Below are 13,325 nucleotides of genomic sequence, written 5' to 3'. Positions count from 1 at the left end.
ACACAGGTAATTCATTCCATCATCCATGTGTGCTGTCTGACAAGTGTGAACTGCATCATATATTGCCAGATATTTTTATGGTAATTCATTCCATCATCCATGTGTGCTGTCTGACAAGTGTGAACTGCATCATATATTGCCAGATATTTTTATGGTAATTCATTCCATCATCCATGTGTGCTGTCTGACAAGTGTGAACTGCATCATATATTGCCAGATATTTTTATGGTAATTCATTCCATCATCCATGTGTGCTGTCTGACAAGTGTGAACTGCATCATATATTGCCAGATATTTTTATGGTAATTCATTCCATCACTCCTGTGGTGGGTCTTTCTTTTTTTTATCTATTTGGTTTGTGCTTTGAAGTGTAGAAAGGTGTTTTTTGTTTTTTTTTTTCCCTTTTTCTGTTTGATGGCCTTGTCCAGCATTAGTTATTTACCCTGCATAGTAATGCCTGCTCTGGCCTTGTGCTAATTGGTTAATTACTGATTGTGGCCTTTTGGTGGCTGAAGCTAGCAGACATTTCATTTCATATATATTTAGCTCTGGCTGGGATAGCACGCGTGCGGGCTCACGCGTGCAACAGATATTAAGTGCAACAGGATCAAGTGTTTTGCAGTTAGACAATGCAGTTGGGCAGGAGACAGGTAAGGTGCATAAGTTTTTCATGCACGCTTACTTCTTGGTCAGTCGTACTACATATGCATTGATCATATCAACCTGCTGCTTTTTTGTCTTCACCTCTGCTTTCTAAAAACTCGCCTGCCCTTTTACACATTCTGTGCACTCTCTGCATATCCACCCCTCCCTTTTCCCCTCTCCCATGTATAACTCTGAGGCTCTATTGACATTTCTTACCCACACCAAACCATCCAAAACCACCATGCAGCACTCCAAACGTTCATACAAATCATCCCACCACCTGCTTTTTCTGTTTTTTCTCCTTTTAATAGCTGCAGGTGACATCTCCCCCAACCCTGGGCCTCCCTCCACCAGCATACGTTACTCTCCTCCAGCTGCATATAGAAACCCTGCTAATCTTATTAACATTCAGTGCATGCCTTCTCCTCTCACTTTCCAATGTGCTCTCTGGAATGCACGGTCTGTGTGTAACAAACTGACTTACATTCACGATCTTTTTCTCTCTAATTCCCTTAACCTTCTGGCTATTACAGAAACCTGGATCCAGCATTCAGACACCACCGCTGCTGCCGCTCTCTCGTTTGGTGGGCTGAAATTTTCACATACCCCCAGACCTGAGAACAGACAGGGTGGAGGTGTTGGTTTGCTGCTTTCATCACAATGTGCTTTCCAGGTCATCCCCCCGGTTCCCTCACTTACATTTCCTTCCTTTGAAGTACATGCCGTCAGACTCTTTAAGCCTTTCTCCTTACGAGTGGCGGTTGTTTATCGCCCTCCAGGCTCCTCTCGCCAGTTTCTAGACCACTTCACCACCTGGCTTACTCACTTTCTATCCTGTGACATCCCCACCCTCATCATGGGAGACTTTAACATCCCCATCAATGATCCGCTCTCCCAGTCTGCCTCTCATCTTCTTTCTCTAACTTCTTCATTCGGCCTCTCACAGTTTACTAATTCTCCTACACATGAGGACGGGAATACTCTGGACCTGGTTTTCTCCTGTCCCGGCTCGCTGCACGACTTTACTAACTCGCCTCTCCCGCTCTCGGACCACAACCTTCTTTCCTTCTCTGTCAAGAATTGTCTCCTCACCCGGGACACCCCCACTTACCACACTTATCGGAATACACGTACCATTAATACCCAACAGCTTAGGGACAATCTCCACACATCTTTAGCCCCCATCTCCACCCTCTCCTGTCCAGACATAGCATTGTCACACTTCAATAATACACTGAAGAATGCCCTAGATGAAGCAGCACCTTCTATACGCAGAAAGACCTGACACAGACAACGGCAGCCCTGGCACACAACGCAAACACGCTTTCTTCAGCGCTGCTCGAGGTGTGCAGAGCGGCAGTGGAGAAAATCTCTCTTAGCAGAAGACTTCATCCACTATAAGTTCATGCTCAAAACCTATAACTCTGCCCTTCATCTGGCCAAACAATCCTACTTCACCACCCTCATCACCTCACTATCCAACAACCCAAGACGACTTTTTGAAACCTTAAACTCCCTCCTGAAACCTAAAGTACAGGCCCCCATCAGCAACCTCAGCGGTGAGGATCTGGCCACTTATTTCCTAGAAAAAATCAACCACATACATCAGGATATCTCAGCCCTATCTCCTCAGTGCCTGGATCCCCTTCCCTGCCGCACCTCAAGCTCACTAGACATCTTTGAGCCTGTTTCAGAAGAAGAAGTTTCCAAGCTCCTCGCTTCTGCTCGGCCTACAACCTGCAACAGTGACCCTATTCCTTCACAGCTCCTGCAGTCTCTCTCACCAGTGGTCACCACTCACCTGACTAAAATATTTAACCTCTCTCTTTCTTCAGGTATATTTCCCTCCTCATTTAAACATGCCATCATAACCCCTTTACTTAAAAAGCCATCCCTGGACCAGAACTGCACTGCTAACTACAGACCTGTCTCTAACCTTCCCTTCATCTCTAAACTCCTGGAACGCCTGGTCCACTCCCGTCTAATCCGCTATCTCTCGGATAACTCTCTTCTCGACCCCTTACAATCTGGTTTCCGCTCTTTACACTCTACTGAAACTGCCCTCACTAAAGTCTCTAATGATTTAATAACAGCTAAATCAAAAGGTCATTGCTCCCTGCTGATTCTACTGGATCTCTCTGCCGCATTTGACACTGTGGATCACCAGCTCCTCCTCACTATGCTCCGCTCTATAGGCCTCAAGGACACAGCCCTCTCCTGGTTCTCCTCCTACCTCTCTGACCGCTCCTTCACTGTATCTTTTTCCTGCTCCTCTTCCTCTTCTCGTCCCCTTACTATCGGGGTCCCGCAGGGCTCAGTCCTAGGCCCCCTCCTCTTCTCTTTATACACTGCCCCTATTGGACAAACAATCAGCAGATTTGGGTTCCAGTATCATCTCTATGCTGATGACACCCAATTATACACTTCTTCCCCTGACATCACCCCTACCCTAATTCAAAATACCAAGGATTGTCTGTCTGCTGTCTCTAGCATCATGTCCTCCCTCTATCTGAAACTAAATCTCTCTAAAACTGAACTTCTTGTGTTTCTCCCCTCTACTAACCTCACTCTACCTAACATCGAAATAACCCTGGAGGGTTCAACCATAACTCCCAAGCAGCATGCCCACTGTCTTGGGGTCATATTCGACAGTGAACTTTCCTTTACTCCGTACATCCGATCACTCAGTCGCTCTTGTCACCTGCATCTTAAAAACATCTCCAGAATCCGACCTTTTCTCACCTTTGAAACTGCTAAGACTCTTACTGTCGCTCTTATTCATTCTCGTCTGGACTACTGCAACTCTCTTCTGATCGGTCTCCCTCTTACCAAACTTTCTCCTCTCCAATCCATCTTGAATGCGGCAGCCAGGGTCATATTTCTGTCCAGCCGCTTCACCGATGCCTCTATCTTGTGCCAGTCATTACACTGGCTACCTATTCGCTACAGGGTCCAGTATAAACTCATCTCTCTCACCCACAAAGCTCTCCACTGTTCTGCACCGCCTTATATCTCCTCTCTCGTCTCTGTCTATCGCCCTACACGTGCCCTCCGTTCTACAAATGACCTAAGACTAACATCCCCCGTAATCCGAACCTCGCACCTCCGTCTCCAAGACTTCTCTCGTGCTGCTCCAGCTCTCTGGAATGCACTTCCCCAGACGATCAGACTGATACCTAGCCCTGACCTATTCAAGCGCGCTTTGAAAACCCATCTCTTCAAACAAGCCTACCACATCAACTACTCAGCAAGCTAACTTTGCCCTGTTCCCTCCTTCCAAATATTATTCTGAATCTGCACCCTACTATTCATCTGTCTCCACACCCTTCATGCACATGATAACTGCATTTGATACTTGTCTATTGCACTTAAACACACGGGCTGATGACCGGATCATGCAGCTTTATATGAAAATCCCTATTATAATTGCCAGACCTGAATTAACAAGCATTTCTCACCTACTGTGTCCCCCCATTTCCTTGTAGATTGTAAGCTTGCGAGCAGGGACCTCACTCCTGTCACTGTTTGAATTGTCTTAACTTGTATTGAATTTATTGTCTGTACATGTCCCCGCTTAATTGTAAAGTGCTGCGGAATATGTTGGCGCTATATAAATAAAAATTATTATTATTATTATACCATGCTGGGCTGTATTATACAGCCCAGCATGGTATACAGGCTGTATTATACCATGGTGGGCTGTATTATACCATGGTGGGCTATATACCATGCTGTGCTGTATACCATGGTGGGCTGGGCTGTATACCATGGTGGGCTGTATACCATGGTGGGCTGGGCTGTATACCATGTGGTGCTGGGCTATATACCAGGTGGTGCTGGGCTATATACTATGCGGCTGTGTTATATACCATGGGGGGTACATTTTACATTATATTCTATAGGGGGAGGCTGTGTTATATAATATGGGGGGCTACATTATATTCTATGGGGAGGTGGGCTGTATTATATTTATTATATTCGATGGGGGCTGCATTATACTATATGAGGAGGGCTACATTGTATTCTATGGAGGGGCTACATTATACTATATAAGGGGCTGCGGTATATCCTATGAGGGGGTTGCCATATATTCTATGGAAGGGCTGCATTATACTATATGGGGGGTGGGGTTGCATTATATTCTATGGGGGGTTACATTATATTCTGTGGAGTTGCTGCATTATACTATAAGAGGGGGGCTGCATTATATTCTATGAGGGTTACATTATATTGTATGGTGGGGATGCATTATACTCTGTGGGGTGGCTGCATTATGCTCTATTGGGTGGCTGCATTATACTATATGTGGGCTGCATTATACTGTATCGAGGATTATGGAGAATACATTATATGAAGAACTATGGGGTGCATTATGCTATGGGAAGTGAATTGTACTACATGGGTGACTATGGCGGTGCATTATACTATATGGAGAACTATGAGAGTGTATTATACTATATGGAGGACTGAGCAGTGTATTCTAATATATGGAGGCAAAAAATAGTAGAAAAGAATGGTACTCACTGGGTAGTGTAGTCAAGGCTTTATTATAAAAGCATATCAGCGGGAGAACAAGTGCAAAAAGGAGATAGCAACGACGATCGTTTCGCGCTGCTGTAACCTGTGGAAGCGCCTTTGCAGCGCGAAACTTTGGAGCTTTGGAACGTTTTTGGTCCTGATCGGTTCTCAGCTATTTGATATAAGCAGAAATCTCCAAATTCAGCAAAGTGGTGTATAGAATATATCTTCTCCTCCGAGAGTTCTTGGCAGGAATTTCCATCCGATATTAGATTATCCGTGAACCCAGGAAGGGCTCGTTCAGACATTTTTGTCTCCCACCTCCTGATTCTTCATTGAAGATCCTTTTTTTCTGTCTTTTTTTTGTGACTTATTTATTTACATAAATTTGTTACGTATTGTGTTTCCCAAGAATCACAATCACAAACCATCCGAGCATCATACCATGTGTGGTGGGGGCATCATACCATGTGTGGTGGGGGCATCATACCGTGTGTGGTGGGGGCATCATACCGTGTGTGGTGGGGGCATCATACCATGTGTGGTGGGGGCATCATATCGTGTGTGGTGGGGGCATCATATCGTGTGTGGTGGGGGAATCATACCATGTGTGGTGGGGGCATCATGCCATGCGTGGTGGGGGCATCATATCGTGTGTGGTGGGGGCATCATGCCATGTGTGGTGGGGGCATCATGCCATGTGTGGTGGGGGCATCATACCATGGGTAGTGGGGGCATCATACCGTGTGTGGTGGGGGCATCATACCATGTGTGGTGGGGGCATCATACCATGTGTGGTGGCGGCATCATACCATGTGTGGTGGGGGCATCATACTGTGGGTAGTGGGGGCATCATACCGTGTGTGGTGGGGGCATCATATCGTGTGTGGTGGGGGCATCATGCCATGCGTGGTGGGGGCATCATATCATGTGTGGTGGGGGCATCATATCGTGTGTGGTGGGGGCATCATGCCATGTGTGGTGGGGGCATCATGCCATGTGTGGTGGGGGCATCATGCCATGCGTGGTGGGGGCATCATACCATGTGTGGTGGGAGCATCATACCATGGGTAGTGGGGGCATCATACCGTGTGTGGTGGGGGCATCATACCATGTGTGGTGGGGGCATCATACCATGTGTGGTGGCGGCATCATACCATGTGTGGTGGGGGCATCATACTGTGGGTAGTGGGGGCATCATACCGTGTGTGGTGGGGGCATCATATCGTGTGTGGTGGGGGCATCATGCCATGCGTGGTGGGGGCATCATATCATGTGTGGTGGGGGCATCATATCGTGTGTGGTGGGGGAATCATACCATGCGTGGTGGGGGCATCATCGTGTGTGGTGGGGGCATCATGCCATGCGTGGTGGGGGCATCATGCCATGTGTGGTGGGGGCATCATGCCATGCTGCCGTGTGTGGTGGGGGCATCATGCCGTGTGTGGTGGGGGCATCATACCATGCGTGGTGGGGCATCATACCGTGCGTGGTGAGGGCATCAGGCCGTGCGTGGTAGAGACCAGAGAATTGGTGCCATTCTGTGTGGACTTCACTGTAATGATATTTGGCTGCATATAAAGGACAGAGCGAGGTGGGGGCTTGGCATAAAGTAACATTTGCCACTGCGGCTCCACCATGGGGGTCCCTCTTTATTCTCAGTATGAAAGTTGGGAAATCGGCTGTTAATAAGGCATTGAGAGGAAACCTATCAACGGGGAAATGCCGCGCCGAGGGGTCACCGGCAGATCTGGGTCTAACAAGTCGGTAGACAACCATCAATCATGTTCTTCAGCAAGAAGGGAGAAGCGAGAGACGCAAGAGAGCGGGAACCGACCTGCCCCAGTGGTAACACAGTGCTCCCCAAAAGTCAGCGGAGCCGACCTACCCCAGTGGTAACACAGTGCTCCGCAAAAGTCATAGAATCATAGAATCATAGAATCGTAGAGTTGGAAGGGACCTCCTGGGCCATCTGGTCCAACCCCCTGCTCAAAGCAGGATTCGCTAAATCATCCCAGTCAGATGTCTGTCCAGCCTCTGTTTGAAGACTTCCATTGAAGGAGAACTCACCACTTCTCGTGGCAGCCTGTTCCACTCATTGATCACTCTAACTGTCAAAAAGTTTTTTCTAATATCTAATCTGTGTCTCCTCCCATTCAGTTTCATCCCATTGCTTCTAGTCTTTCCTTGTGCAAATGAGAATAAAGTTGATCCTTCTACAATGTGACAGCCCTTTAGATATTTGTAGACAGCTATTAAGTCTCCTCTCAGTCTTCTCTTTTGCAAACTAAACATTCCCAAATCCTGCAACCTTTCCTCATAAGACAGGGTTTGCAGACCGGTCACCATTCTGGTCGCTCTTTTCTGAACTTGCTCCAGTTTGTTGATGTCTTTTTTAAAATGTGGTGCCCAAAACTGGACACAATATTCCAGATGAGGTCTGACCAAAGAGGAGTAGAGGGAAATAATGACTTCACGTGATCTAGACTGTATGCTTCTGTTAATACATCCTAGAATTGCATTTGCCTTTTTTGCTGCTGCATCACACTGTTGACTCATATTCAGTCTGTGATCTATTAGTATACCCAAGTCTTTTTCACATGTGCTGTCACTTAGCCCTATTCCTCCCATTCTATATATGCTTTTTCCATTTTTATTGCCCAGATGTAGTACTTTGCATTTCTCCCTGTTAAAAACCATTCTGTTTGTTGCTGCCCACTTCTCCAGTTTATTTAAATCTTTTTGAATCCTCTCTCTCTCTTCTCTAGTATTAGCTATCCCTCCTAGCTTTGTGTCATCAGCAAATTTAATCAGTTTACCCTCAATTCCTTCATCTAAATCGTTGATAAAGATGTTGAACAATACAGGGCCCAGGACAGAGCCCTGTGGTACCCCACTTGAGACATTCTTCCAACTGGATGTGCAGCCATTTACGACCACTCTTTGGGTCCGATCACTAAGCCAGTTATGAATCCACCTAACAGTTGCCTTGTCCATTCCATACTTAATCATTTTTTCAATAAGGATTGTATGAGAGACTTTGTCAAATGCTTTGCTGAAGTCAAGATATACTATATCTACAGCATTTCCTTGATCCACCCAATCAGTGATACCGTCATAGAAGGAAATTAAGTTAGTCTGACATGACTTATTAGTTACAAACCCATGCTGACTCTGTTTAATCACTTCATTCTTATCCAGGTATTGACATACATGTTGTTTAATAATTTGTTCAAAGATCTTTCCTGGTATAGAAGTCAGACTCACCGGCCTATAGTTACCTGGGTCCACCTTCTTCCCCTTTTTGAAGATAGGAACAACATTTGCTCTTCTCCAGTCTTCTGGCACTTCTCCTGTTCTCCAAGAATTTTCAAAGATTATAGAGAGGGGTTCAAAAATTTCTTCTGCTATCTCCTTCAGTACTCTGGGGTGTAATTCATCTGGACCTGGAGACTTGAATTCATTTAGGCTAGCTAAGTGTTTCCTCACTATCTTTCTGTTTATAGATATCCTGGATTCTTCTATTCCCTTAATAGGACAGTGAATAACAGTTGATGTTACATTTCCTTTCTGAGAGAAAACAGATGCAAAATAGGAATTTAAAAGTTCAGCCTTCTCAACATCCTGTCTTACCATTTCATCATTTTCATCCTGTAAAAATCCTATAGCATCTTTGACTTTTCTTTTACTTTTGACATATCCCCAAAATCCTTTATTATTGCTTTTGACATCTCTTGCAAGCCTCAATTCATTTTCAGCTTTAGATAATCTGATTTGTGCCCTGCAGGTTCTGCAGACAGCATTATATTCTTCTTTAGATATGCCTCCCTCTTTCCATTTTATAAACATTTTTTTCTTCCTTTTTAGCATGTGCTTAAGTTCTGTGTTCATCCATCCTGGTTTCCTTAACTGCTTCCTATTCTTCCCTCTTTTCGGAATTGTTAACAACTGTGCTTTGAGAATTTCATTTTTCAAGATTTCCCATCCTTCCTGGACATTTTTGTCTTTAAGGATATCCAGCCATTGGATTCCTCCAATTCTCTTTCTGAATCCCTTAAAATCTGCCTTTCTGAAATCTAACCTTGACGTCTGAGTCTTCACAGTTCTTCCGCCTCTAGTTATCCAAAATTCTAAAATAGCATGGTCGCTACCTCCTAGGGTCCCAGCCACTTTTACCTCCTCAACCATTTCCTCCCTGTTTATAAGGATTAGATCCAAGGTAGCAGTTCCCCTTGTTTTCTCCCTTACCTTTTGGAAGATAAAGTTGTCAGCAAGAGAGGATAAGAATTTCCTTGACCTGTTAGTTTTGCCTGAGAGAGATTCCCAACAAATGTCTGGATAGTTGAAATCTCCCATGACAACTATGTCATATTTTTTGGAGAACTTGGCCATTTGATGTATAAAGAGTTCATCCATAGCTTCAGCTTGCACAGGCGGCCTGTAGTAAATGCCTACAATGGTGTCCTTTCCATTGTTCTGTCCTTGTATTCTTACCCAAACAGTTTCCACAGAACTCCCAGTCTCTGAAGCTTCAATCTCTGTGCAGATATACGCGTTTCTAACATACAATGCGACACCCCCTCCTCGTTTATCAAGTCTGTTTCTTGCAAATAAGTTGTATCCTTCTAGTCTTGTATTCCAATCATGTGTATTGTCCCACCAAGTTTCAGTGATTCCAATGACATCATATTTCTTTTCCTGTGTTAGTAGTTCCAATTCTCCTTGTTTGTTGCCCATGCTTTGTGCATTAGTATAGAAACATTTTAGTTTGTGATTGGTTTCTCTTTCTCCAATATTTTTATTAATTAGATTCTTTCGTCTTTGTTCTTCCTTTCCACTTCTAATAGCAGAGTTCTCAATAGCATTTGTCAGGTGTATGGCTTTTTCTGGTCTTTTGCTTCCCTTCCCATGTTGTTCTAGTTTAAAGCTCTCCTTACAAGTGTAGCAAGGCGACTTCCAAATACATGCTTACCAGTCTTCGTAAGGTGCACCCCATCTCTAGCAAGTAGTCCATCGTATAAGTAGTTCACTCCGTGATCCAGAAATCCAAATCGTTGCTGACGGCACCATCGACGTAGCCAGTTGTTCACCTGCAGAATCTTATTCCACCTCCTTGTTCCATGGCCATCCACTGGGAGGATGGAAGAGAAGACCACCTGCGCTCCCAGTTCTTTCACTTTCTTGCCTAAGTCTTCAAAGTCTCTGCAGATGGTTTCCAGGTCGTTTCTTGCAGTGTCATTTGTCCCCACATGTAGTAGCAGGAATGGGTAGTCATCTGTAGGTCTGAAGAGTCCTGATATCCTGTCAGACACATCTTTAATTTTTGCACCTGGAAGACAACACATTTCTCTTGAAGTAATATCCGGTCTGCAGATAGCGGCCTCAGTTCCTCTCAACAGGGAATCCCCCATGACCACCACTCTCCGTTTCTTCTTCACAACATTTTTCTTTCTCCATCCAGGAGGACTCTGAAGGCGTACAAGGTTGCTGCTTGTTGGTAAAGTCTTATCCTGATGTATTTCTTCATTGTTTTCCTGCGTGAGAGCCTGGTACTGGTTTCTGAGCAGTATGGGTGCTGACTGCCTCCTGATCCTCCTGCTTCTCTGGGTCACATGTCTCCATTCCTCTGTTTCTTCAGGTGCACTTCGAATTTCTTCTCTTTCTGTAACATGAAGAGATAATTCTGCTCTGTCCAAGAACTCTTCACCTTCCTTAATGATCTTCAACGTAGCTAACCTCTCTTCGAGATTTTGCAACTTTTCCTCCAACAGGGACACAAGCTTGCATTTGTGGCATGTGAAGTTTGGCTTTTCCACTGGTAAGTCTGTGAACATGTAGCAAGAAATGCAGCTCACCAGCGGGAGCCGACCTGCCCCGGTAGTAACACAGCGCCCCAAAAGTCAGAGGGAGCCGACCTGCCCTGGTATGAACCTCGAGTGTCAGTGTCATTATCCTGTACCCCAAGTGTCAGTGTCATTATCCTGCACCCCGAGTGCCAGTGTCATTATCCTGTACCCCGAGTGTCAGTGTCATTATCCTGTACCCCGAGTGTCAGCGTCATTGTCCTGTACCCCCGTGTCAGTGTCATTACTCTGTACCCCCAGTGTCAGTGTCATTACTCTGTACCCTGAGTGTCAGCGTCATTGTCCTGTACCCCCAGTGTCAGCGTCATTATCCTGTACCCCCAGTGTCATTGTCATTATCCTGTACCCCCAGTGTCAGTGTCATTACTCTGTACCCCCAGTGTCAGTGTCATTACTCTGTACCCCGAGTGTCAGCGTCATTATCCTGTACCCCGAGTGTCAGTGTCATTATCCTGTACCCCCAGTGTCAGTGTCATTACTCTGTATCCCCAGTGTCAGTGTCATTACTCTGTAACCTGAGTGTCAGCGTCATTATCCTGCACCCCGAGTGCCAGTGTCATTATCCTGTACCCCGATTGTCAGCGTCATTAGCCTGTACCCCGAGTGTCAGTGTCATTATCCTGTACCCCCAGTGTCAGTGTCATTACTCTGTACCCCCAGTGTCAGTGTCATTACTCTGTACCCTGAGTCTCAGCGTCATTATCCTGCACCCCGAGTGCCAGTGTCATTATCCTGTACCCCCAGTGTCAGTGTCATTGCTCTGTACCCCGAGTGCCAGCGTCATTATCCTGTACCCCGAATGTCAGCGTCATTATCCTGTACCCAGATTGTCAGCGTCATTAGCCTGCACCCCGAGTGCCAGTATCATTACCCTGTACCCCGAGTGTCAGTGTCATTATCCTGTACCCCCAGTGTCAGTATCCTGTACCCAGAGTGTCAGCGTCATTATCCTGTACCCCAAGTGTCAGTGTCATCATCCTGTCCTCCGGTATCATTGCCCTCTAGGTCTACAGTGTCATTTTGTATCACTTTGTCTCTTGGTTGCTTCCCATTACTGTGAGATATTTGGGGGAGACCCGTTTGTGTTGCTGCACGGATATCGGGGTCCCCTGTATTGCACGCTGCGGCGCGTCAGGTATATACAGATATACACATGTACATACAGTGATTGATGCCGGTTGTGAGTTTCTCGTGTCTGGTATAGTTGTGGATATCGTGGAGTCGCTGTCTGTTATTAACCCCTTCCTAACTGAGCCTTGTCCTGTAAATGATGGAGGTCACACCGCGGGATCCTGGAAACTGATCCCGATCCCATCTCCAGGGAGAAGGTGATCCAAGGGCAGTGCTGGGCGGTGAAGGGTTAACGTCTATCGTGTCCCCTCCACGCACGGATAGTAATCCCCCCAGGATGCGATTCTCCGCAGCGCTGTCATGAATGAAGGGTTAACCCTTTCAGTGCCGGAGTCTCCCCACAATCCTCTTACCTGCTTCCTGGATCCAGAATTCACCATCTCCAGAAGTAGCAAGAAAGTGACGATGGATCTGGGGAGGATCATCTGGTGGTGCCCCGAGTCCAGGGAGGAGATTCCGGGAAGTCACAGCCGCAGAAGACCACCTGGAGGGAAATGAGGAGCAGGTGAGCGAGAGGTGGGCACTGAGCGCAGGAGACAAGAAGTGCTGCAGCTCCGGCGAGGAGGAGGGTGAGAGGCAGACATGATACCAGCGAGGCAAGAGGTGCGAAGCCAATCACTGACAGCGGCAGGGAGGGGAACGACAGAGCGTCAGACAGATGTGGCAGAAGGGAGAAGAGGTCACCTGCAGTCCCATGTAACACCACAGATAACACAGTGAGAACTCAGAGTACAGATAATGTAGTAGATGTCACCTGCAGTCCTATGTAACACCACAGATAACACAGTGAGAACTCAGAGTAGATGTCACCTGCAGTCCTATGTAACACCACAGATCACACAGTGATAACTCTCTGAGTACAGATAATGTAGTATATGTCACCTGCAATCCTATGTAACACCACAGATAACACAGTGATAACTCTCTGAGTACAGATAATGTAGTAGAATAGATGGCACATGCAGTCTCATGTAACACCACAGATAACAGTGATAACTCTCGGAGTACAGATAATGCAGTAAATGTCACCTGCAGTCCCATGTAACACCACAGATAACACAGTGAGAACTCAGAGTACAGATAATGTAGTAGATGTCACCTGCAGTCCTATGTAACACCACAGATCACACAGTGATAGCTCTGAGTACAGATAATGTAGTAGATGTC

The 13,325-nt window shown here is 46.1% G+C and overlaps 1 protein-coding gene across 2 annotated transcripts in view; it reads right to left on the bottom strand.

The window, feature by feature from the left end:
* GLP1R (glucagon like peptide 1 receptor) overlaps positions 1–12,746 on the bottom strand; it is a 322,308-nt gene extending 309,562 nt beyond the window's left edge. For both annotated transcript variants that reach the window (XM_073556283.1, XM_073556282.1), the window contains exon 1: positions 12,512–12,746. In XM_073556283.1, coding sequence (XP_073412384.1) covers positions 12,512–12,583 — 72 coding nt within the window. In that variant the 5' untranslated portion in view covers positions 12,584–12,746. The remainder of the gene's footprint in view (positions 1–12,511) is intronic.
* Between the last annotated feature and the right edge of the window lie 579 nt (positions 12,747–13,325).

The sequence above is a fragment of the Dendrobates tinctorius genome, unplaced genomic scaffold (genome assembly GCF_039654945.1).
Source record: "Dendrobates tinctorius isolate UK_male_01 unplaced genomic scaffold, ASM3965494v1 ptg000232l, whole genome shotgun sequence".
Taxonomy (NCBI): Eukaryota; Metazoa; Chordata; class Amphibia; order Anura; family Dendrobatidae; genus Dendrobates; species Dendrobates tinctorius.
Note: the sequence above shows the minus strand (reverse complement) of the source record. Positions and strands in the feature narration are given on the sequence as shown.